The sequence below is a fragment of the Conger conger genome, chromosome 6 (genome assembly GCF_963514075.1).
Source record: "Conger conger chromosome 6, fConCon1.1, whole genome shotgun sequence".
Classification (NCBI taxonomy): domain Eukaryota; kingdom Metazoa; phylum Chordata; class Actinopteri; order Anguilliformes; family Congridae; genus Conger; species Conger conger.
In genome coordinates, this window is record NC_083765.1 from 51,491,393 (window position 1) to 51,516,879 (window position 25,487).

The 25,487-nt window shown below is 43.9% G+C and overlaps 2 protein-coding genes across 3 annotated transcripts in view; one reads left to right on the plus strand and one right to left on the minus strand.

Annotated features, from left to right (window-relative positions):
- Positions 1–11,905, plus strand: LOC133130665 (zinc-binding protein A33-like). 2 transcript variants are annotated; one of them, XR_009708961.1, is made up of 7 exons: positions 1–447; positions 1,229–1,324; positions 1,481–1,711; positions 1,890–1,912; positions 1,997–2,115; positions 7,656–9,878; positions 11,348–11,905. XR_009708961.1 is itself a non-coding variant. In XM_061245407.1 (6 exons), the coding sequence occupies exons 1-6, from the start codon at positions 49–51 to the stop codon at positions 8,204–8,206; spliced, it is 1,419 nt and encodes a 472-aa protein (XP_061101391.1). In that variant the 5' UTR covers positions 1–48; the 3' UTR covers positions 8,207–10,403. The 2 variants fall into 2 exon arrangements, 1 of the variants encoding a protein (XP_061101391.1); XM_061245407.1 differs by lacking the exon at positions 11,348–11,905 and having other exon boundaries at positions 7,656–10,403.
- The window catches only part of LOC133131588 (fatty acyl-CoA hydrolase precursor, medium chain-like), a 19,129-nt gene continuing 4,472 nt past the window's right edge, over positions 10,831–25,487 (minus strand). Inside the window, exons 4-13 of the mRNA XM_061246961.1 lie at positions 19,954–20,089; positions 19,649–19,802; positions 18,687–18,791; positions 18,322–18,423; positions 17,934–18,077; positions 17,025–17,115; positions 15,815–15,910; positions 14,477–14,638; positions 14,133–14,205; positions 10,831–11,813 (exon numbers count right to left, since the gene is read on the minus strand). Of these exons, the coding sequence (XP_061102945.1) occupies positions 11,645–11,813; positions 14,133–14,205; positions 14,477–14,638; positions 15,815–15,910; positions 17,025–17,115; positions 17,934–18,077; positions 18,322–18,423; positions 18,687–18,791; positions 19,649–19,802; positions 19,954–20,089 (1,232 nt within the window). The 3' untranslated portion in view covers positions 10,831–11,644. The remainder of the gene's footprint in view (positions 11,814–14,132; positions 14,206–14,476; positions 14,639–15,814; positions 15,911–17,024; positions 17,116–17,933; positions 18,078–18,321; positions 18,424–18,686; positions 18,792–19,648; positions 19,803–19,953; positions 20,090–25,487) is intronic.

Consider the following 25,487-nt stretch of genomic DNA (forward strand, 5'->3'; position numbering starts at 1 on the left):
CCCAAGCAGACCAAGAAACCAGCGAGGGACCGGACATATCCTGCTTTCATGATGGCGTACTGCATGCCTCTCTCCGAAAAAGACCTCCAATGCCCCACGTGCCACGAGGTGTTCGTTCTCCCCGTCACGCTGAAATGCAGCCACACCATTTGCAAAGTCTGCGTGGAGAAACATTGGGAGTGGAACGGAGCTCGAGAGTGCCCGGTGTGTCGCGCGGTGTCTCCCACGGAGAAGCCCGCCATCAACCTGGCGCTGAAGATGGCCTCCGACTCCTTCAAGCAGCGCAAGCTGGGCCTGAACGCCGAGCCCCTGTGCGACCTCCACGGCGAGCAGCTGAAGGTCTTCTGCCTGACCGAGGAGGAACCCATCTGTGTGGTTTGCCAAGTGTCAAATAAACACAGCCGCCATTCCTACTGTCCAGTGGAAGAAGCCGCTTCGGAAAGAAAGGTGGGAGAGTGGTTTGTCCTGTATTTTAAATCGTACGTAAAGTCAGGTGGAAGCCACACGATATTTTTTGTAGTGGAGGTTCATTTTGGGGCCGTATAGAAATATACGCCGATCAGTCACAATATTAAAATCAGCTGCTTAAACCAGTTTTTTTCATGATTAAAAATGTCGTCAATGGTATAAACTTGTCTGTAAACAGTTATAGATTCATTATATGTGAATTGCATTCAAAAGAGGGAGGGACTTGCCATATCACTATAGCATTTTGCTTTCTTTAAGTACTTTCAATTGCCCTGAGTTTTGTAAAGTGTGGTAAGCTGTGGAATGAAGAGTTACTGGATATGATGTTTACTTATTCCTTCCTCATTGTGACGAAGCAGTCACTAGATTTGCGGAGTTCCCAGGGAGTGACGTAACATGAAGACGCAGTTTTTAATGTTGTTGAATTTATTTAATTTAATTTAGGCTGACCCATTCCATGAGAGACAAAGGAAAGATTGTCTTTTAAAATACTGTTGCTCAACATTGACAGCTTGCCTTTTGCCTTATACCTTTCAATGCCATTTCACTCTGCCTAAATCTCAGGACCATTAACAATATTGTCATGCCCCTGCATGCCCCTATGTACATTCTACCAATGTAAGCCATGATAGATTGAGCAATGAATATGGCTAAAACCACGAATATGGGCCATAGTCTTGATTTGTGACGAGGCTATCACCATTACATGTTAAATACAATGTAAGAACATTGAATCCACCAAATACGTTTTATTTTTCAGCGTGAAATTTCAGCCCGGCTGACCCCGCTCCAGAAACAACTGAAAGCCTTGAACGCAACTAAAGAAGACTGGATAGAAACGGAACTATACATAAAGGTGTTAATCTACAGTTTCTTTACAGTTTTCATTCAAATAGCCATTAAAACTCCAGAATGTAGTTTGTGTCAACGCTGAAGCTATAAAGTCAACCGTAGATCTACAGACCGTGTACCTTTGTAATGCATGTATTTTAATCGTAATACTGTGCCCTAGATCCAGGCTGACAAAACTGACAGACAGATAAAGAAGGAATTTGAGACGTTGCACACCTTTCTTTGGGAGGAAGAGGCAGCCAGGTTGGCCGTCCTGCGAGAGGAGGAAATAAAGAAAGCTCAAATTGTGAAGAAAAGGCTGGAGAATATTACAAAAACTATTGCTGTCCTGTCGGACACCATCGACAAATTTCAGAAGTCTGTAGAAACTGACAACTTGTCATTCCTGCGGGTAAGTACCAGTTCTCTTTTCAGTATCAGCTAAAAATACTTATGAATTCTTATGGATAATATAAATGTCCCAATTCTGTTCAAGAACACGTTTTTATCCCTACCTGTACATGAGTGCAAGTCCGCAGGATAGACACACTGGTGCGTATGATATGATACAAATGTCTTGTCTTTTGCAGGACTTCAAGCAGACAAAGAGCAGGTAGGTCAATTTAGCATAACCCCCGACTATGTTGTGTCATACTGAAAGCAAACCCATTACAATGGTGATTCATTGATATTACAGAATGTTATATAGAACGCCAGAGGTAGAGAGAATTCCTGGAGCTCTGATAGATGTGCCCAAGCACCTGGGCTTGCTGAAATTCAACGTCTGGAAGAAGATGTTGGAAACAATCAATCACAGTAAGTACTCACTGTATGCATGTCAATGTATTGTGCATTGTAATAAACATCCTTGCTTTATTGACAGGTGTTTTTATAAGAAATAATATTGTTACATAGAAAAGTGTATCACTAATATAAAACATGTTAATGTCAGTATTCATGACATGCAATTCGTTTAAAAGTTAAGGGAGATTAATTCACATATTTCAGTAAATGTTTTAATAGACTACCGTCAAACACCAGTCCTGGGGGCTTCCGGTGGCACGCTACGTGACATGGCAGCTTAGTTTACAGAGCTCCGGTATCAGCCTTAAATTTTCCCTAATTCAAGAATTTGTATTTATTCAAGTTGATATACTTCGACGTAATGATGGATGGGGATAAAGGAAAGAAAAGAGGTGGTGGGTTACGAAAGCCTAACGAACGAGAAAAGGGGAGAGAAGGGGCGGCTAGCGAAGTCCCAATGGCGACAGGACAAGATGGAGGCCCCAGAGAGAGCGAAACGTTGGACTCAATTCGAAGAGTGGTGAGCGAAGCTGTGAGTATGGGGATAGCAACGCTTCAGGCCGAACTGAAAAGCAATTTCTCCGACTTCAGAGACGACATTCGAGAAGACATTAAAAAACAAATGGACGGGACTCACGACGGGAATAAACCTGAGGATTCAAGACGCGGTAGGTCAGATAGCAGGAGCAGTGGAGCGCGTGGGGAGGATGGAGGAAGCTATGGCTGACATGGAACGGTGGGATATTGGAGTCAAAGACACCCTCACCCAGCTGCTCAGTGATCAACGGGTGCTACAAGATAAAGTGTCTGACCTAGAAGGGTGCTTTAGGCACAACAATATCAGGATCTATGGCGTCCCGGAGGACGCCGAGGGCACCTCCGCAGCTGGGTTCGTTGAAAGCCTGATAAAATCGGAATTGGGAGACGGTCTCGGCTGGGACCGTGACCATGACTTGGGGATAGAACGCGCACACCGCGCCTTCGCACCAAAACCACCCGCAAAACCCCCACCACCCTCTATGGTGGTCAGGTTCCACCATTTCTCAGTCAAAGAGAAGATCCTCCATACTACCTGGAAGAAGCAACCCAGTTTCCAAACCAAGCGAGTGTATTTTGACCATGATTATGCAGCGGATGTGCAAAACAAGAGGAAGGAATATATACCCATTAAGAAGAAGCTGAAGGAGAGGGGAATACGCTTCCAGACCCCGCTGACCAGAATGCGTGTCTTCTTTGAATCGGGCACTGTTCTGTACAACAGCGTGATGCAAGCAGGGGAGGATCTTCGGAAAAGGGGATTCACCTTGGGCAAAGCCATTCGTGGGACCGAGAGAAAGGGCATAACAGAGGAAACGCTGGCCCGACTTCTACCGTGGGAGACGACCGAGCCCCGGAACGGCAGGGAGAAGACCCGGTTCCAACGGCAAATTCGGGAGAGATTGAAGTATCGTAGGATAGGGGTGGAATTTACAGCAGAGGATGAGTGAGCGATTTACTCCTCTTATTGTCGGATTATAATGTAGGCTGATACTTATAGTTCATAGACAGTCACAAGACTTTTTTTGTCTACAAGTTCATAGACACTAGATAGAGCCACAAGATTTTATTTTATTTTATTTTTTGTTTTGTTTTTTGCAACCGAGGGGCCCCACTTAGTGGCCAGCTCCCCTCAATGTCAAAGGCGACATGGCGCCTTTTCAGTTGGAAGCTCAGTTTAATGTTCTCTATTATAGTTATTTAAGTTCTATTTTTTGTGTGTTATATTGTTATTTTTTGAGGTCTGGGATGGTACAAGTGCAAGGTTTCAAACATAATACTAATGCATTACCAACATTATAATATACTTTCATTGAATTGGCTAAATAATCAGATCAAAAGAAGTAAAATGATAGCCAAAATAAAAAAGGAGAGGGTAAACATAGCATTTTGGCAGGAAACTCATCTTTCTGGTACTGAACACGAAAAAATAAAAAAACTGGGCTTTAGGAATACTTTTTTCTCATCATATAAAAACGGTAAAAAAAGGGGGGTTGCTGTATTGATTTCCAATTCGATTCGGTTTGAATACATATCTGAAATAAGTGATAGACAGGGTAGATTTGTTTTGATAAAGGGGAAAATAGACCAAAAAGAGGTTACATTATTTAATGTTTATGCCCCCCCAGGTAGTGATATGTCTTTTTTTAGAAAGATCTTTGATTTGATTGCTTCAGAGACGTGTGGGACCCTTATCTGTGCAGGAGACTTTAATATGCTTCTCAACCCTTTACTGGATACAACCAATAGGAAAAGAAGAGGGACTCCTATTGAAAAACGTATAGACAAGGTACTTAAAGACCTGGGACTGACTGATGTATGGCGGTCCGTGCATGGATCAGCCCCAGGATACACCTTTTATTCGGCACGACACACAGTCTATTCAAGGATAGACTACTTCTTTATATATAACAAGGACTTACACAGACTGAAGGACTGTAGAATAGGCCAAAGGGACCTTTCAGACCACTCTGGAGTTTATCTAACGTTGCATCTAGATGGTAGACAGCGGAAAACATTGTGGAGGCTAAATACTGGCATGTTAAACGATCCCACCTTTAGAAGTTCTATGGTGATGGACCTAGGTGTATATTTACAGGACAATGACAATGGGGATGTGAACCCTGGTATATTATGGGATGCAGCCAAGGCAGTTCTCAGGGGGAAGATCATAGCCAGGACAGCCATGCTCAAAAAGATAAGATCCCAAAAACTGTCAAATCTGCAGGAAAATTTGAGAGTTCTAGAACAAGCTCACATTGTTAATAAAGAGCCTTCTATTATACACCAAATTAGGAATGTCAAACAGGAAATTGATAAACTGTTAAGTGAGGAAGTGGAGAAAAACTTAAGGTTTATGAAACAAAGATATTATGAGGCAGGGCCCAAAGCAGCAAAATTGTTAGCTTGGAGGCTTAGAAAACAACAAGCAGATAACACTATTTATAAGATTAGAGACCCTGTTACAAATAAGATCACCAGTAGTTTGGATGGTATACAAAAAGCATTTGAGACATATTACAAATCTGTGTATTCCCAGTCAGATCAGGTCGATAGGCATACAATAATTGAATTTCTGAATTCTCTAGACCTCCCTACTATTGGTAAAGGAATTAATGATAAACTTATTTTGCCAATAACAAGGGAGGAAATAGACAAAGCCATCTCAAGCCTGAACTCTAGCAAGTCACCTGGTACTGATGGGTCCCCCCCAGAGTGGTACAAATCCATGAGAGAACACCTGCTCCCCTTACTGGAGACCTGTTTTAACTATGTTTTAAACGGGGGATCTCCCCTCCCCATCTTGGAGGGAAGCTTTCATATCAGTTATCCCCAAGGAAGGAAAAGACAGGTCGGATTGTAAAGGATACAGGCCTATCAGTGTCTTAAACACAGATTATAAACTTTATGCTACCATCTTAACAAAGAGGATGGAAGCTGTAATGCCTATGTTAATAGATGAGGACCAAACAGGATTTATAAAAAATAGACAAATTCAAGATAATATAAGGAGAGCCCTACATGTTATTGAACAGATTAATAAGGAAAATGTTAGTGCTGTTGTTCTCAGTTTAGATGCTGAAAAGGCTTTTGATTCGGTGGGGTGGGAGTTTCTCTATCTAGTAATGAGCAGATTCGGCTTTAGTGAAGATTTTATACGTTGTATTCAGGCACTTTACTCTTCTCCTACTGCAAGAATAAAGGTTAATAGTAGCCTTTCTAATTCCATAACTCTGCAACGTGGCTGCAGGCAGGGCTGCCCCACCAGTCCCAGTCTCTTCAATTTATTCATTGAACCTCTGGCCCAAGCAATACGACAGGAGACAGGATTGAAGGGTATATCTATAGGAGGAGTGGAGTATAAAGTAGGGTTATACGCGGATGATGTTCTGGTTACAATCAAGGATCCAGGTTCAGGCCTGCCTCTACTAATGAAAATGTTGGAAACATATGGGGTATATTCAGGTTATGTCCTTGACATGCACATAACTCAGGTTTTGACATTTCACTACACTCCCACGCAAGAATTCACCGTAAAGTATAATTTTAATTGGGACTCGTCACACATCAAATACTTGGGAGTGGGTTTACCCAAAGATTTGTCACGTTTTTTTGCAATTAACTATAATTATATTAGCAAGGAAATATATGATAGGTGGGGCTTGCTCCCTCTTGACTTTGGCAGCAGAATTAGAACGGTTAAAATGAACATTCTTCCCGGGTTATTATATCTTTTTTTATCACTTCCAGTAGAGATCCCTCTGAAACAATTTAGAGAGTGGAATAAACAGATTTCATGATTCATTTGGGATAAAAATAGACCAAGGGTGAAATTTTCTACTCTTCGGTTGCCGGGGGAGAGTGGGGGCATGGCCCTCCCATCCTTAAGGGATTATTATTTATCTGCTCAGTTGAGGCCTCTTGTGTACTGGTGTAACCCATCTTATGAGGCCAAATGGAAGAGCATGGAGTTATCTTTAATAGATATACCAATACAGTCATTGCTTGGCTCTGTTGGCAGGGAGAAGGAACTGTTACAGACGGAGAGTCAATGGGTGAATCTTTCATTGAAAGTTTGGGTGGAGGTGGTTAAACGCTTCCAACTCCAAAGGGAGGTTAAACTGCTTAGATGGCCAGCCTATGACCCTGATTTTAGGCCAGCATCGCAAGATGGTAGGTATAGAAGATGGGTCTTTTCTGGTATCACCTCCATATGTAAAATAGTAAAAAAATGGGAACTTAATAGTTTTGATGATTTATGTCGGACATATGGGAAGTGGCTGCAATCATTTCAAGAACCTTGGGTTTTAGTGTCAGTATATCATTCACATCCCTTTATCTTGGACTTACCCCTGATGGGCTAAGTACAGGTGATACCTACCATTTAAAGGTCTTTCTGGCAGCAAGTAAAAAGGCCATTACGAAAACCTGGCTTCAGAAGAATGGTCCGACGGCTGGCCTCTTTATCAGTATTGCCAAGCAATTGCATCTTCTAGAACAGATGACCTACTCCATACGTCTCCAAAAAGAGTTAGGAGAAAAATGGTGGGAGAAGTGGTGTGTTTATTTAGCCAATGAGACTGATCTCTCATGATTGTTTGCACTGATATTTTTTATTTTATTTAACTTGGAAAAGCAAATTTGTTTTAACTGACTGATCATTCCATGACCTCATATTAGTTTTCTTTCTTATTTTTGTGTGTTGCTCTTAATATGTGAAAAATGTTTACAAATAAAAAGAAAGTTAAAAAAAAAACAAAAAAAAACACCAGTCCTGGAGGGTTGCAGTGTCTGCTAGCATTCATGTTTCAGTGATTAATTAAAGTATTTGAATTGAAAAATTGTCCATCATGATCATAATTCAGTTGATCTACGGTGTACTCAGCAAGTGCATTTTAAATGTAAAGCTTACCCCTACCCTGAGTATTTTTTTCTTAAAGTTGGCTTAAAATCATGGCTGCTAACAGTAGGTTTACATAGCAAAAAAAACAATGTCTGCATTGTCTTGTTTTCAGCTCCGATCACTATGGACCCCAACACGGCACATCCGAATCTGACCTTCACTCAGGAGCTGAGTAACGTGAGGTACAGCAGCAAGAACCAGACGCCCAACAATCCCGAGCGCTGCACCAGCCGCATGGCGGTCCTGGGGGCTGAGGGCTTCGCCTCGGCCCGGCGCACCTGGGACGTGGAGGTCGGGGAGAACAGGGACTGGTGCATCGGGGTGGCCCAAGTCTCCATCCAGAGGAAGAAGAGCGTCTTCCTGAACCCGGAGGAGGGGTTCTGGACCATTAGCCTCTGTAACGGAGAAGTGTACTGGGCCCAGACCGCGCCCCGTACGCGCCTCACACTGAAGTCCAGGCCCAGGAGGATCACCGTCGACCTGGACTACGAGAAAGGGAAGGTGGCTTTCCTCGACGCCGATAGCCTGGCGCCCATTTACACTTTCAAGCACAAGTTCACCGAGAAACTTTTCCCGTATTTTTCACCTGGAGTTCACGTGGAGGGGAAAAGTCTGAGCCCACTTAAAGTCTGCCCTTTGACAGTGTCTGTAGTTATTCAATAAATCTAGAGAGGGTAGTAGTAGTAGTAGTAGTAGTAGTTGTAATGGTAGTGGTAAACGCAGCAGTAACATTATTCCTAATGTCCTCATTCAGGGTGACTGGACGTTAAAATGTTTCTTCATAGTAACTTGACTGTTATTCGGAAAAACATCCATGGTTTTAAGTACCTTTCTGAAAGGCTGAGATCTGGAATCTGAGTCGCAGCGTATTTGAGTTTAGCTATGTTGTAGTAACCTCTAACCCTTAGTGCTGCCCAGATTCTGCTAAAGAAGACAAAAGGCAAACAGACAGCCCCTGGTGCAGGACATTACAAGAATGCATTTAATAATGAAAGACAATGGAGAATATTGTGTCTACAAATTGCAGTGAGCTTATAGTGCGTTTGGGATATCATTAGACATACAGATAGTATAGAGACCATAGGCAAAACTATGGTCTTCAGAGCAATCTCAGAAGCTGGGTTACTACTTAGTCTTTTTGTTGGTTGTATAAAAAAATGTGACCACACTTAACAAATTGATGATGTTTTTCAAGTAAGTACTATTCTGTTTAGAACTAGGTGTAGCCAAGCATACAGAACATTATTTTGGCTTGGCACAAAATGTGTCAAATACCAGGGTAGACTTAAAAAACACTGTACTCACGACCCAGAAGGGGTGGTGAATGGAGAATATAGTGGCATTTTCAGATGATACTGCCTTAAAAATCAAACCGACAAACAGGTCTTGTTTGCTATTTTCTCAAAAGGCTGTTTGTTTTGTCTTGGGGCTCCAGGCAGTCAGGGTTATTTCTGAAATGCAGTGTTAACAGTTTTTTCTTTGTTGGTTTTTGATAAAATTGACTTTCTGTGAGCTATAAGTCACCATTATTTTTGGAGTTAAGGTAGGGTGGTGTTTGCATAAAGGTATTCTTGGACTGTGTAAGTATCTGAGCAATGCAATGGACTGGCAATTTATCCGACTTCCAACACACAATGGAAAACCAAAGAAAACCACAATTTCAGCACAGGTACCTTAAATTACACATTTGACATGACATAGATTAAAAATTATCCACTCTAGGGATGAGACAAATAATCAGTTTTTGTAAACTGATACCCTCCCATAATTAAAACGGTTAACTGTATAACCGACACAGCTTATGACCGCTAGGGGTCGTATCTTTTAGTTTCTTTTTTTTTTTAACTGTACTGACAAATTTAATTGCATTTTCAAACTTTATTTTGGGCCATCTTAATAGGTAACATTGTAAGTCAGATAATTCAAGATTTACATTTAAATTGACATCGTGCAGTGTAACCTCACAGTTAAATCCATGTAGCGTCCAGGCATGATGCTCGTTTCATTTTTCTAAAAATGCATCGGTTAATTATTAAAATAATAATTCTTCATGTTTTCATCCTATGGCGTCTGCCTGACAGACTTGATTGCCATGAAATCTGCAAATGCTGCTGTTAAGAACTTTGTTACAGACGGGGTTGTGAACAGACAACTGTGCTTGAACTCCTCCTCTTGTGTTTATGCCGCTGAAACTCTCCTGCGTTACTGCCGCGAGTAGGCTCCGCGTCTCACAAACGACACATCTCAGCACTCGCAACTTCAAAGGATTCAGTGCTTTCCCGCTGTACATATGCATAGACGGCGGCAGTGGCGGACTAACTTAAAGGTGCAATAGGTAAGATTTTTGTGTTAAAGTATTGCTACTAGACCATAGTAAATCCCTTCCTATCGTTGGAAAAGGCTCACTGACATGTTGATTCACCCTCTGCCTGTGTTTATAGTCCAGCTGAACATGCAGTTGACGGGCCAGCACTCCGTACAAAAACATCTATAACTGTACAATAATTCAAGCTCATTGGTTGAAAATTGGTTTTAATTGCCACAGCCAATGGCGTTTCAACTTCAGCGCGTTCACAGGGAAGGGGTAGGATAAACAGTGTTGTTGTTTGTGCGTATTTTTTGCTGCAATTCCTCTCTTGACCGTTGGAATTCCGAAATTACTAATTCTACCCATAACATTTTAAGATATTTGTAACCAAGCACTAAATATGATTGTCTTATTTAAGATTGTGTTTATTTATCCAATTACTTTTGGTTCCCTAAATTGGAGGGAATATGTATACAAATGGCTGTAATTCCTACACGGGTCACTGGCTATGGATATAAATACCCGAACATTAAAGCTGGCAGTGCACTTTAACCTCGTATTCATTGTTTAATTAACGATTAATGTACATGTATTGGAGTACCGAGCCAAAACAACAATTGTGCCACTATCCAAATACTTACAGACGGCAGTGTGTTTGCCTTCTTCAGAAACCAAATTTCCCTGTAATTACCACTGAAAGTATGATATCACTTCCCTGTAATTACCACTGAAAGACGATTTCACTGTTATTCCACGCAACTGTTTGTGAAACTGCTTCACAGTTGAATCAAGCACAACAGTTATTACAGTTCCTAGAACCTAATGCAGAAATATTACATGAGTTTACATTAGATTCAGTAATTATCCAATGATGCCATGAAGCTAGCTGAAGCTTCAGACAACCGGATTAGTTTTCAGAAATCACCACCATCTAAATATACACTCACCGAGCACTTTATTAGGAACATTTCTACTTAATCACATGAATAAGTAAGTGTAATAATCTAATTAGGCAACTGTGTGGCAGTAGTGCAATGCATACAATCATGTTGCTACAGACCAGGAGCTTCAGTTAATGTTCACATCAACCATCAGAATGGGGGAAAAATGTGACCTAAGTCACTGGCAGACTGGTTTGAGTATCTCAGAATACACAGTATTTCAGAAACTGCTGATCTCCTGGGATCTCCTGATCTCTAGTCTAGAGTTTGCAAAGAATGGTGCAAAAAAACAAAAAGAATCCAGTGAGCAGCAGTTCTGCCAACAGAAACACCTTGTTAATGAGAGAGGTCACAGGAGAATGGCCAGACTGGTCAAAGCTGGCAGGAATGTGACAGTAATACAAATAAGCACACATTACAACAGTGGTATGCAGAAGAGCATCTCTGAGCACACAATGCATAACTCTAAGTGGATGGGCTACAGCAGTTGAAGTCTGTTGTTAAGGGAAACACATTAACACTTACAAGGCAAAATGTTGTTTTTGTTTATTGCAGTGCCCCGCAGTGGTGAAAAGTCTTTTTCATTTAATATTTTTATTTTTTCTATCTACTGCATATCTGACAGCAACACAGGGGGTTCAGGCTCAATTGATACCTTGGACCCTGTGTAGTGCAACTGACTACTGATTTACCTGGTATGCAGTATCTCACACACACACACACACACACACACACACACACACACACACACACACACACACACACACACACACACACACACACACACACACACACACACACACACACACACACACACACACACACACACACACACACACACACTCGTGGCCCTCAGAGCTCGCTGTGCCTCTGCTGCACCATCTCCGGCACCGTCTGGGTCATGAAGACAAAGTGGTTCCCTTTCAGCCGCTGACCCACTCTCTGCTCCAGCCCGAGGCCCAGGTACTCCTCCCTCTCTCCGTACTGCGGCCACTCCACCAAACCCTCTCCATTGGGAGACCTGCAGCACACAGGTGAGACACACACAGGTGACACACACACACACACACAGGTGAGACACAGGTGACACACACACACACACACAGGTGACACACACACACACACACAGGTGAGACACAGGTGACACACACACACACACACAGGTGACACACACACACACACACAGGTGACACACACAGGTGAGACACAGGTGACACACACACACACACAGGTGAGACACAGGTGACACACACACACACAGGTGAGACACAGGTGACACACACACAGGTGAGACACAGGTGACACACACACAGGTGAGACACAGGTGACACACACAGGTGAGACACAGGTGACACACACAGGTGAGACACAGGTGACACACACAGGTGAGACACAGGTGACACGCACACACAGGTGAGACACAGGTGACACGCACACACAGGTGAGACACAGGTGACACACACAGGTGAGACACAGGTGACACACACAGGTGAGACACAGGTGACACACACACACAGGTGACGGACATGAGCCAGGTGAAGGATAGACAGACTAGTGTCTGGTCCCAATTCCCCTCCTAGTCATTCCACTGACTAAGGCCGCGTCTGAAATCGCACACTACGCACTACACACTATATACGTACACTATCATTCAGAGTACATACTGCGGCTTTACGTAGTACACGAGTAAAAAGTAAGACAGATTTTCTGACATACTACATTAGGTCCTCTGCTACTTTTTTTCAAAGGACAATTATCGTGGTCATGGCCGTATTGTCTTGTTTGCAAACAAGTGCTGTCTCAAATGATGAAAATTCTGTTGATTAAGGTGTACTGATAACACACATCTAAATTGTGGTCATCATTATTTCCAATAGTGTTCAAAGTAGCCCACTGTGCCAAACTGTTGACTTAACTCAAAACAGAGCTGGGGAGCTGGGTGAACAAAGTTTCCAAGGGATTCATCAAAAGTCAGCATATATGACTATTTCACCAGTGAAGAATGTATGACAAAACGCTTTAATCTTTAGCGCCATGTCGAGCGAGACTCAAACAAATCTAGTGTGGGTCTTGTTTGAACACAACTAAACTAAATTAAACTAAACGATCTACTACTTTGATGAGTTTTATTTCATGTAAATTATTATTTTCACATTCATTCTCATTTCCGGTCCATGGACCCGTCCACATACTGGAACTGGCCTGTGTTTCCCAGAAGGTAATGGGCGCTCAAACCCCACCTTGGCTAGCCTGAGCGATATGACGGACAGACTGTATATAATGTTGAAATTGTAATGGATTTCTCATTTGCGGGACAGTTGAATGGTCTCACAAAGTTAGCCGGATAACAGCACAGAGTACAGCACCCGGACCCCGCCCGAATTTGGAAGATGGACTGAAGTAAAAAGAGCTGTTCCTGGTTTTACTCAGTGCAGTTATCTGGCCAGCTCAGTAATCCTGCTTTGTGGAACAGGACCCATGTCCTCCTTGCAAGTCATCCTCATGTTCACTGATTTGCCGATGCTACTTTATAGACTACCACTACATTCAGTGATATTGTTTGTCATTATTGGCACCATATAGATTAATATGAGACATTATAATGCAAAATGGTGTTTAAATATGTTACAAATATGTATTTTCATTGAATTGATAGTTTCATCAAAATGACCTCCAAACTGATATTATCCTCAATTGTACATTTTATTGGTACACTAGCTTAGACTGTACAGACTGCACACTGGACCACAGACGCGGGTGTGTGATGAAATGTATAATAATATGTATAATAAAAATAATGATATGGATAATAATAGGCTACAGTGCTGCATAATGTACCCTCTTAAACTGGACCAGTGAGTAAGGTAAAATACAATTTAATGGTACACTATGACCCGTTTAATCTGAAAAGGGTCGACTACTGTACCATCACATGCAGGAAATTGTCAAACATGACTTAAGGGTACAATAGGTAATTTCAGACTTCTAACGGTCAACAGAGGAATAGCAGCAACAAACACCTTCAAACCATAACACTGTTTACCCCCCCCCCTTCTCTGTGAATGCGCTGACGTTGAAACGCCATTGGCTGTGGCAATTAGAACCAATTTTCAACCAATGAGCTTGAATTAGTGTACAGTTATACAATGTTTTGGCCCGTCTACTGCATATTTTGAAACCGAGGGTGAGTCAACATGTCAGTGAGCCTTTTTCAATGATAGGAAGGGATTGTTTTAACGCAAAACCTTGCCTATACTACCTTTAAATTAATACCTTACTATGCGACTCGAAGGCAATGAAAGCAAAGTGAAGATGCAAGTTGTTTAAAAATGTTACTTACCCAGTGCGAGCAAAGTTGCCCCAGTACTCCATCACTGTGAGGGCCAGCTTTTGCTCTTCCTCTGTGCAAACAGCTGTGAGAGAGAGAGAGAGAGAGAGAGAGAGAGAGAGAGAGAGAGAGAGAGAGAGAGAGAGAGAGAGAGAGAGAGAGAGAGAGAGAGAGAGAGAGAGAGAGAGAGAGAGAGAGAGAGAGAGAGAGAGAGAGAGAGAGAGAGAGAGAGAGAGAGAGAGAGAGAGAGAGAGAGAGAGAGAGAGGCCAAGGAAGCTCTGACTGAAAACACAACACAAACGATTAACTTATCCTGTGGTTCTGGCACGTTCCATGACAAGGGAGAGATTTCTGACCTTTGTCCACAGTGAACTTGATGTGCCCCCCGTTCCAGAAGCAGGCACCGAAGACGAAGTGGATCTCGTCCCCGTGGTCAGACTTGGTGAAGCTGGCGCGCTGGTCCTGGATGATGCTGGGAGCTTGCTGGAACTCGTAGAGGTACGTGGGCGCGCCTGCATCTGAGGGGGGGGGGGGGGGGGGGGAAATCACAGCCATGGAATTCCTTTGAGATGTTGGGCATAACTTTTTAGTCGAACCACCGACTTTGCGGGTCCCAGTCATGTACCTACCATGGCGGCCTTTAGCGTAGTGGTTAAGGTAAAGGACTGGGACACGCAAGGTTGGGGATCCCAGTGTATCCACAATATGATCCACACAGCCGTTGGGCCCTTGAGCAAGGCCCTTAACCCTGCATTGCTCCAGGGGAGGATTGTCTCCTGCTTAATCTAATCAACTGTACTTCGCTCTGGAGAGTCTGCCAAATGCCAATAATGTAACGTAATGTACCTTAACCACTATGCTACATGCCATCACAATCGGAAGGCCAGGACCTGTATGTACAGTACATCCTCTGAAGCATAAAGAATCATATTTTCAATCTGCCGGCAAAGCCGCCATTGCAGCCGCGCTGGAGGACCTGTGACTGACGCAGAAGCTAGCAGGCGGCCGATGAACCAGAAGAGGTTGGGGAGTGATGAGCAGAGAATGCCCTGCCAATAGAAACTCCCTCTCCCTGTGCGACACTGCGACCATGTGACCAATGACCTTCCACCCCGTGTACTTCCGGGTACATCCAGCAGGGGAGTGGTCAAAATTCCTTCCAGACCAGAGGACGGATCATGAGCAACCATACTAAAAGTCAGGAATGTTCTGTCGAAAATTGAGCTGAGCAGTTTTTCCATGATATTTTCATAAATAAATGTGGTACTCGCACTGCAATTTTCTTTTAGTGATCCATTCTGTATCTATATTTTATATAAAAATGTGTACGGCACATTGTGCTCAGATTCCTTTCTTTAATGCGGTTATGTGTTTCCAATCATGTTATTCACATAAAGGAGTAGATGGTACAAACAACAAATAAACCCACAAGAAAACTGTTCGCACAGTTCAACTGTTTTACCATATATTTGTGGATTAATGAAAAGAAAAAAATGTGTAAAATTTGAAGGTCCACAATAAGAGGAAGGAAGATCTGTAATATACTCTGTATGAAGGTGTTATTAAGTTGGCATTTAATAATGTGCTGTATACAGATTTTTGGTGCAGTAAGATATTCACAGCGAATTTTCTCTGTGGCCTTCTGGTTATTTGATTCAAATAACCTATTGACCTCTGACCTACAGTATCATTACCTCTGTGATAATTGGCGACCTGGATAGCAGGAATGTTAAATAAAATGTCCCCCATCATCTCCAAGCACCCATCCCGAATTGCAATTTTTGTTGGGACTGGACAATTTGAGTTGTTACAGATGTAAACTATCATATACAAGAGAGATGGTTGCATTGATGCCATCTGCCGTATATTAATCAATTCACAGTTTAATTGATTTGTCTATGTACTTATCTCCCAGTTGACTCTGATGCATATATAACCCATCTACACTGATGAGGCAAAACATTATGACCACCTGCCTAATATGCTGTTGATCCTGTGTGCCGCCCAGCTCTGATGCACCGAGGCATGGACTCTACAAGGTGCCCTGTGGTATCTGGCACCAATACGTTAGCAGCAGATCCTGCAAGTCCTGTAAGTTGTGAGGTGGAGCAGCCTTGGATCGGACTTGTTTTTCCAGCACATCCCACAGATGTTCGATCAGATTGAGATCTGGAGAATTTGAAGGCCAGGGTAACAATTTGTGCAGTGTGGCAGGGTGTATTACCCTGCTGAAAGAGGCCACTACCATCACGTACCTGCCCGTCCATATGATGTAAAAGAAAATGGGACTCATCAGACCGGGCGACCTTCTTCCATTGCTCCAAGGTCACATGCCCATTGTAGGCGCTTTTGACGGTGGACAGGGGTTAGCATGGGCACTCTGACTGGTCTGCGGCTATACAGGCCCAGACGCAGCAGGGTGTGATGCACTGTGTGTTGTGACACGTTCCTCCTGTAACTGTCATTACATTCTTCTGTGAATTGTGCCACAGTAGCTGTTCTGTCGGTTTGGACCAGACGGAATAGCCTTTGTTGTTCATCTAAAGCATTGGGGGCCCAATTGCCGGTTTGTGGTTTGTCCCTCCTCAGACCACTGCTGACTGGGAGCACCCCACAAGCCTTGTCGTTTCAGAGATGCTCCATCCTAGTCGGGCCATAACGATTTGACCCTTGTCAAATTAGCTGAGGTCTTTAAGCCTGCCCTTTTCTCCCGCATCCAACACGTTGACTACGAGAACCAACGGTTCGCTTACTGTCTAATATATCTCAGACCATGACACGCACCGCTCTAACGAGATAACTGGCGCTATTCGCTTCATCTGTGAGTGGTCATTCTGCTTTGTCTCATCGGTGTATATGCAAGGTAATACATTCAATCATCATCCGTAACCTTGCACGAGTGACCTTTATTCCTCACCTTGGTGTTGAACATTGACAAAATGGGTGCAACCTGCTCCCGGTCCATACCATCCACCCAGCCGGGAGGAGCGAAGAACTGCGGGAAAAAAATACATTTCAGTTTTTATAGCCAGATAATGTATGAAATCTCCTCAGCTTCATTCCTGTTCCTCAGAGTGAAACTCACGTCTATAACCTAGCAACTAATGACAACCTGTCCCAAGCTAGTTATAAAACTGTAAATATCACTTTTAAGCCCACTATCTTAAAAAAATAAAAATAAAAATAAAAAAAAGATGAATGTTTTTTAAATTAGGTCAGATTTTAATTATATAATAATATTATATTATTGAGGGCGACATGGCTCAGGCAGTAAGAGCAGTCGTCTGGCAGTCGGAGGGTTGCCGGTTCGATCCCCCGCCTGGGCTGTGTTGAAGTGTCCCTGAGCAAGACACCCAACCCCGAAATGCTCCTGGAGCTGGTCAGTGCCTTGCATGGCAGCCAATCGCCATCGGTGTGTGTGTGTGTGTGTGTGTGTGTGTGTGTGTGTGTGTGCATGAATGGGTGAATGAGAAGCATCAATCGTACAACGCTTTGGATAAAGGCGCTGTATAGATGCCAACCATTTACCATTTATATTATATTATTTAATATAAGTGACAGCCCCCTACTTTGTAGAAGGCTCTAGCCTTGAGACTCTAATCTAAACAAATCATAAGCCAAAATATTAGCCAATTCACTCATACACTTGTACTTGTACCTAAAATACACAATAACCTACCTAGTTAGTTTCCTTATCTTTCAATTCCCGAATGAACCCCTGTAACCCCTGCTAAAAACTAGCCCTTCAAAAATGTACAACATACCATATACATAGCTAAGCGTTATAAGATTTCAAATCCACAACAAGCTTACATTGGTCAACAACCATCCGCATTCCAGGTCTGTGACGCCCGTCATGAATGGGACCTTGTTGACTTCATGGTTCTGGAAGGATTCTTCCCTCGACTTTGTGAGGAACACTCCATCAATCACCACCCCCAAGGGAATCATTCTTAGCTTTAAAAAGAAGTGTGAGCAGAACACTTACAGGTTTTCTTTCTTGGACAAAATATCAGGTGGTTTGTGACATTAGCATCCATGTTTATGCACCGGTCTTTATGTCAAGCCAGGAATGCATTGTCCAATGAGGAAGACAATATAATTATGTTATGGTGCCACCAGAACAGTGTTTCATAATCACTCTGTGGAGGGTGGACTGACCTTTGTCCTTGTGGGTCAGTAGGTACCCAGCCTGTCTCACCTTTTCCAAGTTATTTATAATGTCCTCTTCAGATAGCTGCATCATGCACTCCACAATCGTCTTTGAGCTGGTGATGTCACAGCCGGACATATTAGCCACCATCTACAGGAGAAATTTGGGAGATCAATAAATTATCAACAAAATGTCAAAGGGAGAACAGCCAATTCTTGTTTGAATAACAGGACGATGTAGTGCTTTTTATTGACACAGCAAAGTCAATCCAGAAACAGAGAAGGACAATACGGTCGATTACAATACGAATGCCTGTTCATTACTCTCAGCACTTTTCTCTTACGTTCTGATTGAGGGTAAGCTGTGTGAACTGAACATGCAACGGTCTGGTTTGGGGCAGGTGAGTGCATTACCTGTGCAAAAGTCAGAGGCATGGAATTAAGGACTCCACCCATCATTGCAGTTCCGCTCTCTGCGATGGCGCGATGGAACAGCCCGGAAGACAGAGGAGAGAGAAGCTGCAGAGCACATAAAGGGAGAGAAGGAAAGTCTGCAAATGAGAATAAATGCAAATGGCCTCATCAGTGACATTCAGTATGGTTCTGTTTATGCCCGTGGCCTTTGGTCACTTTTGCGTCTGCTTGAGTTTCTCACTTTTACATTTATTTATTCTTAATTTTCCATCTCCAATCCAATCAAAAATGTCTAATTTGTGAACTATGAACTAGGCAATCTCCTCTGACGCGCGCGGGTGCCAGCTAGCTGCTTGTTTTCACACTGCAGCTGTAGAAGCAGCACACAAGCAGAGCAGCGGAGGAGCAGACCCGTTCATACACGTGCGGAGAGCTGGCCACAGGACGCCCGGAAGGCCAGCAGGAGTCGCTCCAGCCCAGAACAACGCTACATTACTACTGACTGCATCCCTCCCACATCCCTGAGCAACACAAAGCCAGCTCTGGCACCCCGCTGCTGTGGGGCAGCTGGCTACGGGTGGGACCGGACACTTTAATACATTCATTTCTCATTTTTTCCATTTTTCTCCAAATTTGGTAGCCAATTACACCCCATCTAATCCAATTAGAGCTAGTGTTAGATACACCGCCCACACCCTGTCCCTCGGCGGCCCGAAGGAGAGCGACGCGCCTTCTTCGAGCCGTCTCATCTCATACTCGTGACCATGATGCCGAGGCGCCCGAGGTGCTTTATTGTGCGGCGATCAGCTAACCTGCCAAGTCCCTCCCTCTGGAGCAGCGAGCCAATTATTGCTGCTTCAAGTGAGCTTGGCTTTTGGCAGGACCGGGAATTGAACCCCACTCGATACAAGTGATACTTTAATCAAGCCAGCTGCCCAGCAGCCAACGGCCCGTATTCACACCTGCAGGGACACGCTCACTCCCCCGGCTGACTCTCCAAAGATTGTGACCAATCCTGGGTCCCCTCCGAAGCTGTGGATGTTCTCCTGGATCCAGTGCAGGGCGGTCACCTGATCCAGCAGGCCGTAGTTCCCTGGGCAATGCTCGTCCCCTGTGCTGAGCAAAGACCACAGCAGACCTCCCGTTCACTCCAACAACAGCGACCGCAGACCCATTCACACATACCATAGTCACCAGACCCAATCGTTCACTTAAGCTGCAGTTCCCCCTACTCTTTAACAAAGTGGTGGTGGCGTCTGGCACTTACCTTAAGAAGCCCATGATCCCAAGTCTGTACTGAATCAGAACCACCACCACATCCTGGTAGGCCGCCAGTGCAGAACCATCGTATAATGACGCTGCACCCAGAACAAATCCTCCTCCATGGATCCATACTGTAGGGACTACAACTTCCACATTCCCACAGGAAAATTCTGCGACGTCCACCACGAATGACGTCTAACTTGGTTCAGCCAATCCCGTAATGGCGGGAGCAATAAACGGTCCCGTATAAGAGCAAGACACGTTCTTGGGATCTCTCTTCTGGCTCTTCTGCTTTTTCTGCCTCTTCTGCTTCTTCTCTTCGACGCACCCTTTTTGGCCATTCGCTTCAGCTCATCTGCTCCGAGACTCGGACAGAGGCTGAATGCTGCACAGCGCACTACCAGGCCTACGGACACACCCCGTTACCTCGCGGTAACTTCGTGGCCTATAGCGAGTGGAAACTGGTGTACGCGGAACGCTACATCAGTTTACTCCTGCAAAGCTCACAACAACGAAACAGCAACGAACTTTTACACCTGGAAAAGGACCAGCGGATCAGACGACAACGCGCTGCTAAGACGGGAACACCCCAGCCTGCGCATCTCTCCCGGACACCATTCACAGCACCATCGCCGCTTCTACAAGGACAGCATGTCTTTTGGACCCAGCAATGCGTATGGACTCAGTAAGAAAACAAACATTCAGGCATAGCCAGTGTTTAGTTTAGTCTTAACTGTTTTTGTGAATCTGTGTTTCAATATTTACCATCCAACCATTGTAATGTGTTTGGTTAGCTACATATATATGTACGTGAATTGATTCGCCGTCTTTTGCGCATATATAGAGTAAAACTACGCAAGTAGTCCCTTCTCACAGCTAACCCCAACTCATTACCACACCCAGAACTCTAGCGACACGCGCGCTTGCGCGCGCCACACACACGCACACACACATACCCAACTAAATTTCCTTACTAACTTCCCGTTAGTTTATCTGTTATATGTTTGTATGTTTGTTTAATAAATATATTTTATTAAACCCCGGTGTCCGTTTTGGAATCGCATAGACATGAGAGCCGAGTTAAAGCAGTCTTTCGAAGAACTTCCAACCTTCAGGTTATCGGTATGTTTAATCATTAATATTGGTTATTTTAATTATTAATTAAAATACTAAATTTGTGGTTAGATATTCTGATAATAGTAATTTTATGAGACTGATTACTTTTTGCAGTTATACTGCTACACAACGTTTAACTGGCGCCCCGGTTTCGTAGAGAGTAAAATCCCTGCGTTATTTGGCGGCCCGTGCGAGGACCCTACATAATTTGGAGTCCCGTGCGAGGACCCCTACATATTTTGGCGCCCCGTGTGAGGAAGACTAGCTTTGGCTCAAATTTCATGTCTTGTGACTTCATAACGAATTCCCCATCCTAATTTGGAGCTCTGCGTGAGAAAGACGAGCTTTGGCTCATGTCACGTGCCTCCAGAACGAATTCTCGGCATTCTTTCTCAGCTAAATTGCCACCAGTGCAATTTTTTGAAAATACCGCTAGATGTCACCCTTGTACCATTTTTGAAAGCCTGCATGAGCCGCTTTCTCAATATACTGCCCCCTCGTGTAACATTGTGGCATTACATTCGTAATCTTACACGGTAGTTTGTTGATTGGCATTTACCTTCCGGTATAATACGTATTATCAATAATAGTATTACTAGCCGCACTGTATTATTAATTATAATTACTTGGTCAAAGTAATTTTAATAATTAATTGAATTTTACATTTAAATCCAAATTTAATTGTAATTTCAACCAATCACATTCTGGTATTTAGGATTAATGTGATCAGCATCACAGTTCCTATTTTACGGTCTGAATATCCGCCATATGTTTGTTCATTTTGCTGTTGTTGCATTGCAGTACCGCTAGTGCAACTCGAGTCCCTGTGTGATGCTATAGCTACCTTGTACTATAGTTATAGAGAATATTCAAAGAGCGTTTTAAATTCCTTATCCTTCATCACAACTTGTATGTTGGATTGTGATATTGGGAAACAATTCATTGCCAACTGTTAGGAGCTCAAGGCCCTTGTCAAATTGTTAACTTCAAGAGTACCCTCTTAAGTTACTGATTTTAGCTTTTAGCTTTATTTGGCTTGAGATATGGAACCCATATCTATTGATGAGTACCTTTCCTTTTTAGCCCAAGGTTTAGCACCTGGCTACATAGCTTTCCTGAATCAGATGAACCTCACTGATTGTAGGAAAGAAATGTTCTCATTAATCAACGAGAAAGGTCACTCCCCCAACCATTCAAAAGACCCAATTCTAAGTTGTCTGGTCTTGAATTTTGCCAGACAGATTAGTCTTGCTCTTCAGAGCAACAAAAACTTAGACTCAGAGATGGCATACCTCAGAGGACAACACACCAGTGTTTTACTTGAGCTTCAAACTGTTGGCAAGAAAGCAGTACAATACTTGCGTGATCTGCATTCAGCCGAATCAGATCTTTGTTCCTACAGAGAGGAATTATTTCAGTTGAAGAGTGGATGCCACAAGCTACCACATCCACTCTCTTCTGTAAGCCTGCTTTCTCAGGCTTGCCCAACTCCAACTTCTCCTGCTTCCTCCTTACACCACAAGGCAGGGGAAGGGGGGTCACAAATTGATTCGGGTTTGTCAGATCCCGGTTCCACAGCTTGCTCTGATGGAGACTCGTCAGTCTCCTCAGATTGCAGTGCTGTTGACCACCCATGCAATGGTTTGCCCACCTCTTCCCTGGAGAGGGAAAGGGGGGACTCCGTCCCAACGGTGGTCCATCTCCGCAAGGGAGAAACAGTCAGGCAAGTACAGGACTGCACCTTCCATGCCCACCCCTCTCATGAGGAGGTCAGGGAACCCTCCCGTGGACACGGTAGAGGAGATCTAACGTTATTAATTGGGCACACAAAAAGCAACGCTAATCCCGCTAGCTTTCCCTTTATAACTGAGAGGATAGGTGACAGCTCTGTACAGTACACTGACAGCGACAATTCATCTTCTGCCAACCATTGTGAGAATGACTGTTTTGTAGCTCCACCCCCTAAACCAAACCGAGGACGTCGAGCTCTGCATGAAACGCATTCACATTCAAATGTGATTTCAGTCTCTCCTTCTCCAAACAGGCAGACTAGGGCAACTTCACATGGTCTTCGCTTTGAGGAGCTAGAGGCCATGGCGAAGTATGTCCACACATTTGACCCGAAGGACTCCGAATTTAACATTCAGAGTTACTTGAGGGAAGTTGACTACTGTCTCTCGGATCTGCCCAGGGCAACCGATCGAGAAAAGGTACGACTTGTATGGAAAACCTCAACCAGAGAGATCCATACATTTATGGAACAACTTCCACCACAGGTTCGTTCCAGCTATCCCAAGGTTTGTGAAGCGTTGGTAGCTGAGTACCTGCCACGGTTTGATCAGGCCACAGCCATGATCAAATCTGTGGAGGTTAAACACAGCCGTACAGAAAGACCAAAAGACTTTTACCAACGTCTTAAACATGCTTTTTTCCAGGGCAGAAACGGACCAGGCTTAGATGAAGATCAAGCCTTCAAATCCCTTTTTGTGCACAACCTGCACCCCTGTGTCCGAACTCATGTTTCACTGTTTTCAAGGGGCCAACACTCAGCCCTTGAATTAAGAAATGAAGCCCAAATGGTCTGGGACACTTTAAGGATTGTGCCCAGGAACAAGGTATTGGAAACAGCTAAGCACGTTGTTCCAACCAAGCCCGCCGGCACTTCCCAAGTTGCCCCATTAAAATCTAACGGCTCAAAACAACGGCATGTGAGTAAGTTCCCGGTTAAGAGCCACCGTGGTCGCTTCTCACAATCTGATTCCAGCCGGAATTGGAGAGAAGACCGACCCGGTAGGCCCAAGCCTCAGAGTCACCAGCATGACTCTGATAGGGAAGATACCTTGTCTGAAGAGAGCTTCTTCAGTTCCTCTGAGGACAACTAAAGCCTCTAACCTTTGTTCAGTAGTGTGTATGCCTTGAGTAACCACTCCAAAGAGCTATCTGGTCTTGTTCAACCTCCATCAAAAGATGTTGAATAAGACTGATCTATAGCCGTGGTCTCCTCACAGGCAGACTCCTAGCTGAAGCTTTGACCACTTTCTTTTGCACACCTTTCCTACCAAAGGGGGGTGGCAAAATAAACTGGTAGTTTATAGCAGCCACTTAGATTTGCATGTAGCAGCAGCAAACGCAGATCGTAAGTAGGTACTGTAGAGTTAAATCCGACACCTGCTATAACTCATAAACGTTCATTGCTTCTTTCTATACCTACTGAACCATCGTAAAGTATTGCATGTAGAAACTACAGTGTAATCTTTACAAGTATATTGCCACACCCCAGTGTGCCTTACTCCACCTCTTCCCCAAGCAAGACAAGACCACTTGTGAGCTTACCACATCATTTAGAAATGAGACCACCTCTCCATTTCCTTCCTGATGACACAGCCATAAGGTTAAGCTTGGATACAGAAAGCTGCCCTAATTTGAAAATGTCCCCACATATTTCAGATGACAACCCTCGTCAGCAACCTGACTGTAGGGACTAGAACAATTGGTCAGTCTGAACAAGACTTCCAAAAAGACTACAGCCTCTCCATCCTAGACCCCTACATCATCTGAAAATTTTCATGGCTGGGTCATTCCTGTTGGTGCTCCACCTTCTGGACACCATCCAATAACTAACAAAACACCTGAACTAACAAAACGACTAACCCTTTCACCAAGGTTTCTTTTGTTTTGTGACAATGTATTCACTGTTCGACCTTAGTGTTTCACATTGTTTGTATCATGTGTCTTAGACCAGTTTAGTTAATTGTTGATAAATGCCTGGATGTTTGTCAGTCAATTGTGAACTGTGTTACCGACCCAACGTACTTGACCTGTGGACTGTGAACTGACTTTTATGCTCTCAAGGAACACTGGCTTCAGCCGCATCCTGAGACCACAGGGGGGATGTAGGGACTACAACTTCCACATTCCCACAGGAAAATTCTGCGACGTCCACCACGAATGACGTCTAACTTGGTTCAGCCAATCCCGTAATGGCGGGAGCAATAAACGGTCCCGTATAAGAGCAAGACACGTTCTTGGGATCTCTCTTCTGGCTCTTCTGCTTTTTCTGCCTCTTCTGCTTCTTCTCTTCGACGCACCCTTTTTGGCCATTCGCTTCAGCTCATCTGCTCCGAGACTCGGACAGAGGCTGAATGCTGCACAGCGCACTACCAGGCCTACGGACACACCCCGTTACCTCGCGGTAACTTCGTGGCCTATAGCGAGTGGAAACTGGTGTACGCGGAACGCTACATCAGTTTACTCCTGCAAAGCTCACAACAACGAAACAGCAACGAACTTTTACACCTGGAAAAGGACCAGCGGATCAGACGACAACGCGCTGCTAAGACGGGAACACCCCAGCCTGCGCATCTCTCCCGGACACCATTCACAGCACCATCGCCGCTTCTACAAGGACAGCATGTCTTTTGG

What these genes read in the sequence shown, in the direction of transcription:
- LOC133130665 (XM_061245407.1), top strand. Translation starts at nt 49, where the DNA reads ATGATGGCGTACTGCATGCCTCTCTCCGAAAAAGACCTCCAATGCCCC. An exon ending in AAACGGAACTATACATAAAG is followed by an intron (nt 1,325 to 1,480) that starts GTGTTAATCTAC and finishes ACTGTGCCCTAG; the next exon opens with ATCCAGGCTGACAAAACTGA. An exon ending in GTTGGAAACAATCAATCACA is followed by an intron (nt 2,116 to 7,655) that starts GTAAGTACTCAC and finishes TCTTGTTTTCAG; the next exon opens with CTCCGATCACTATGGACCCC.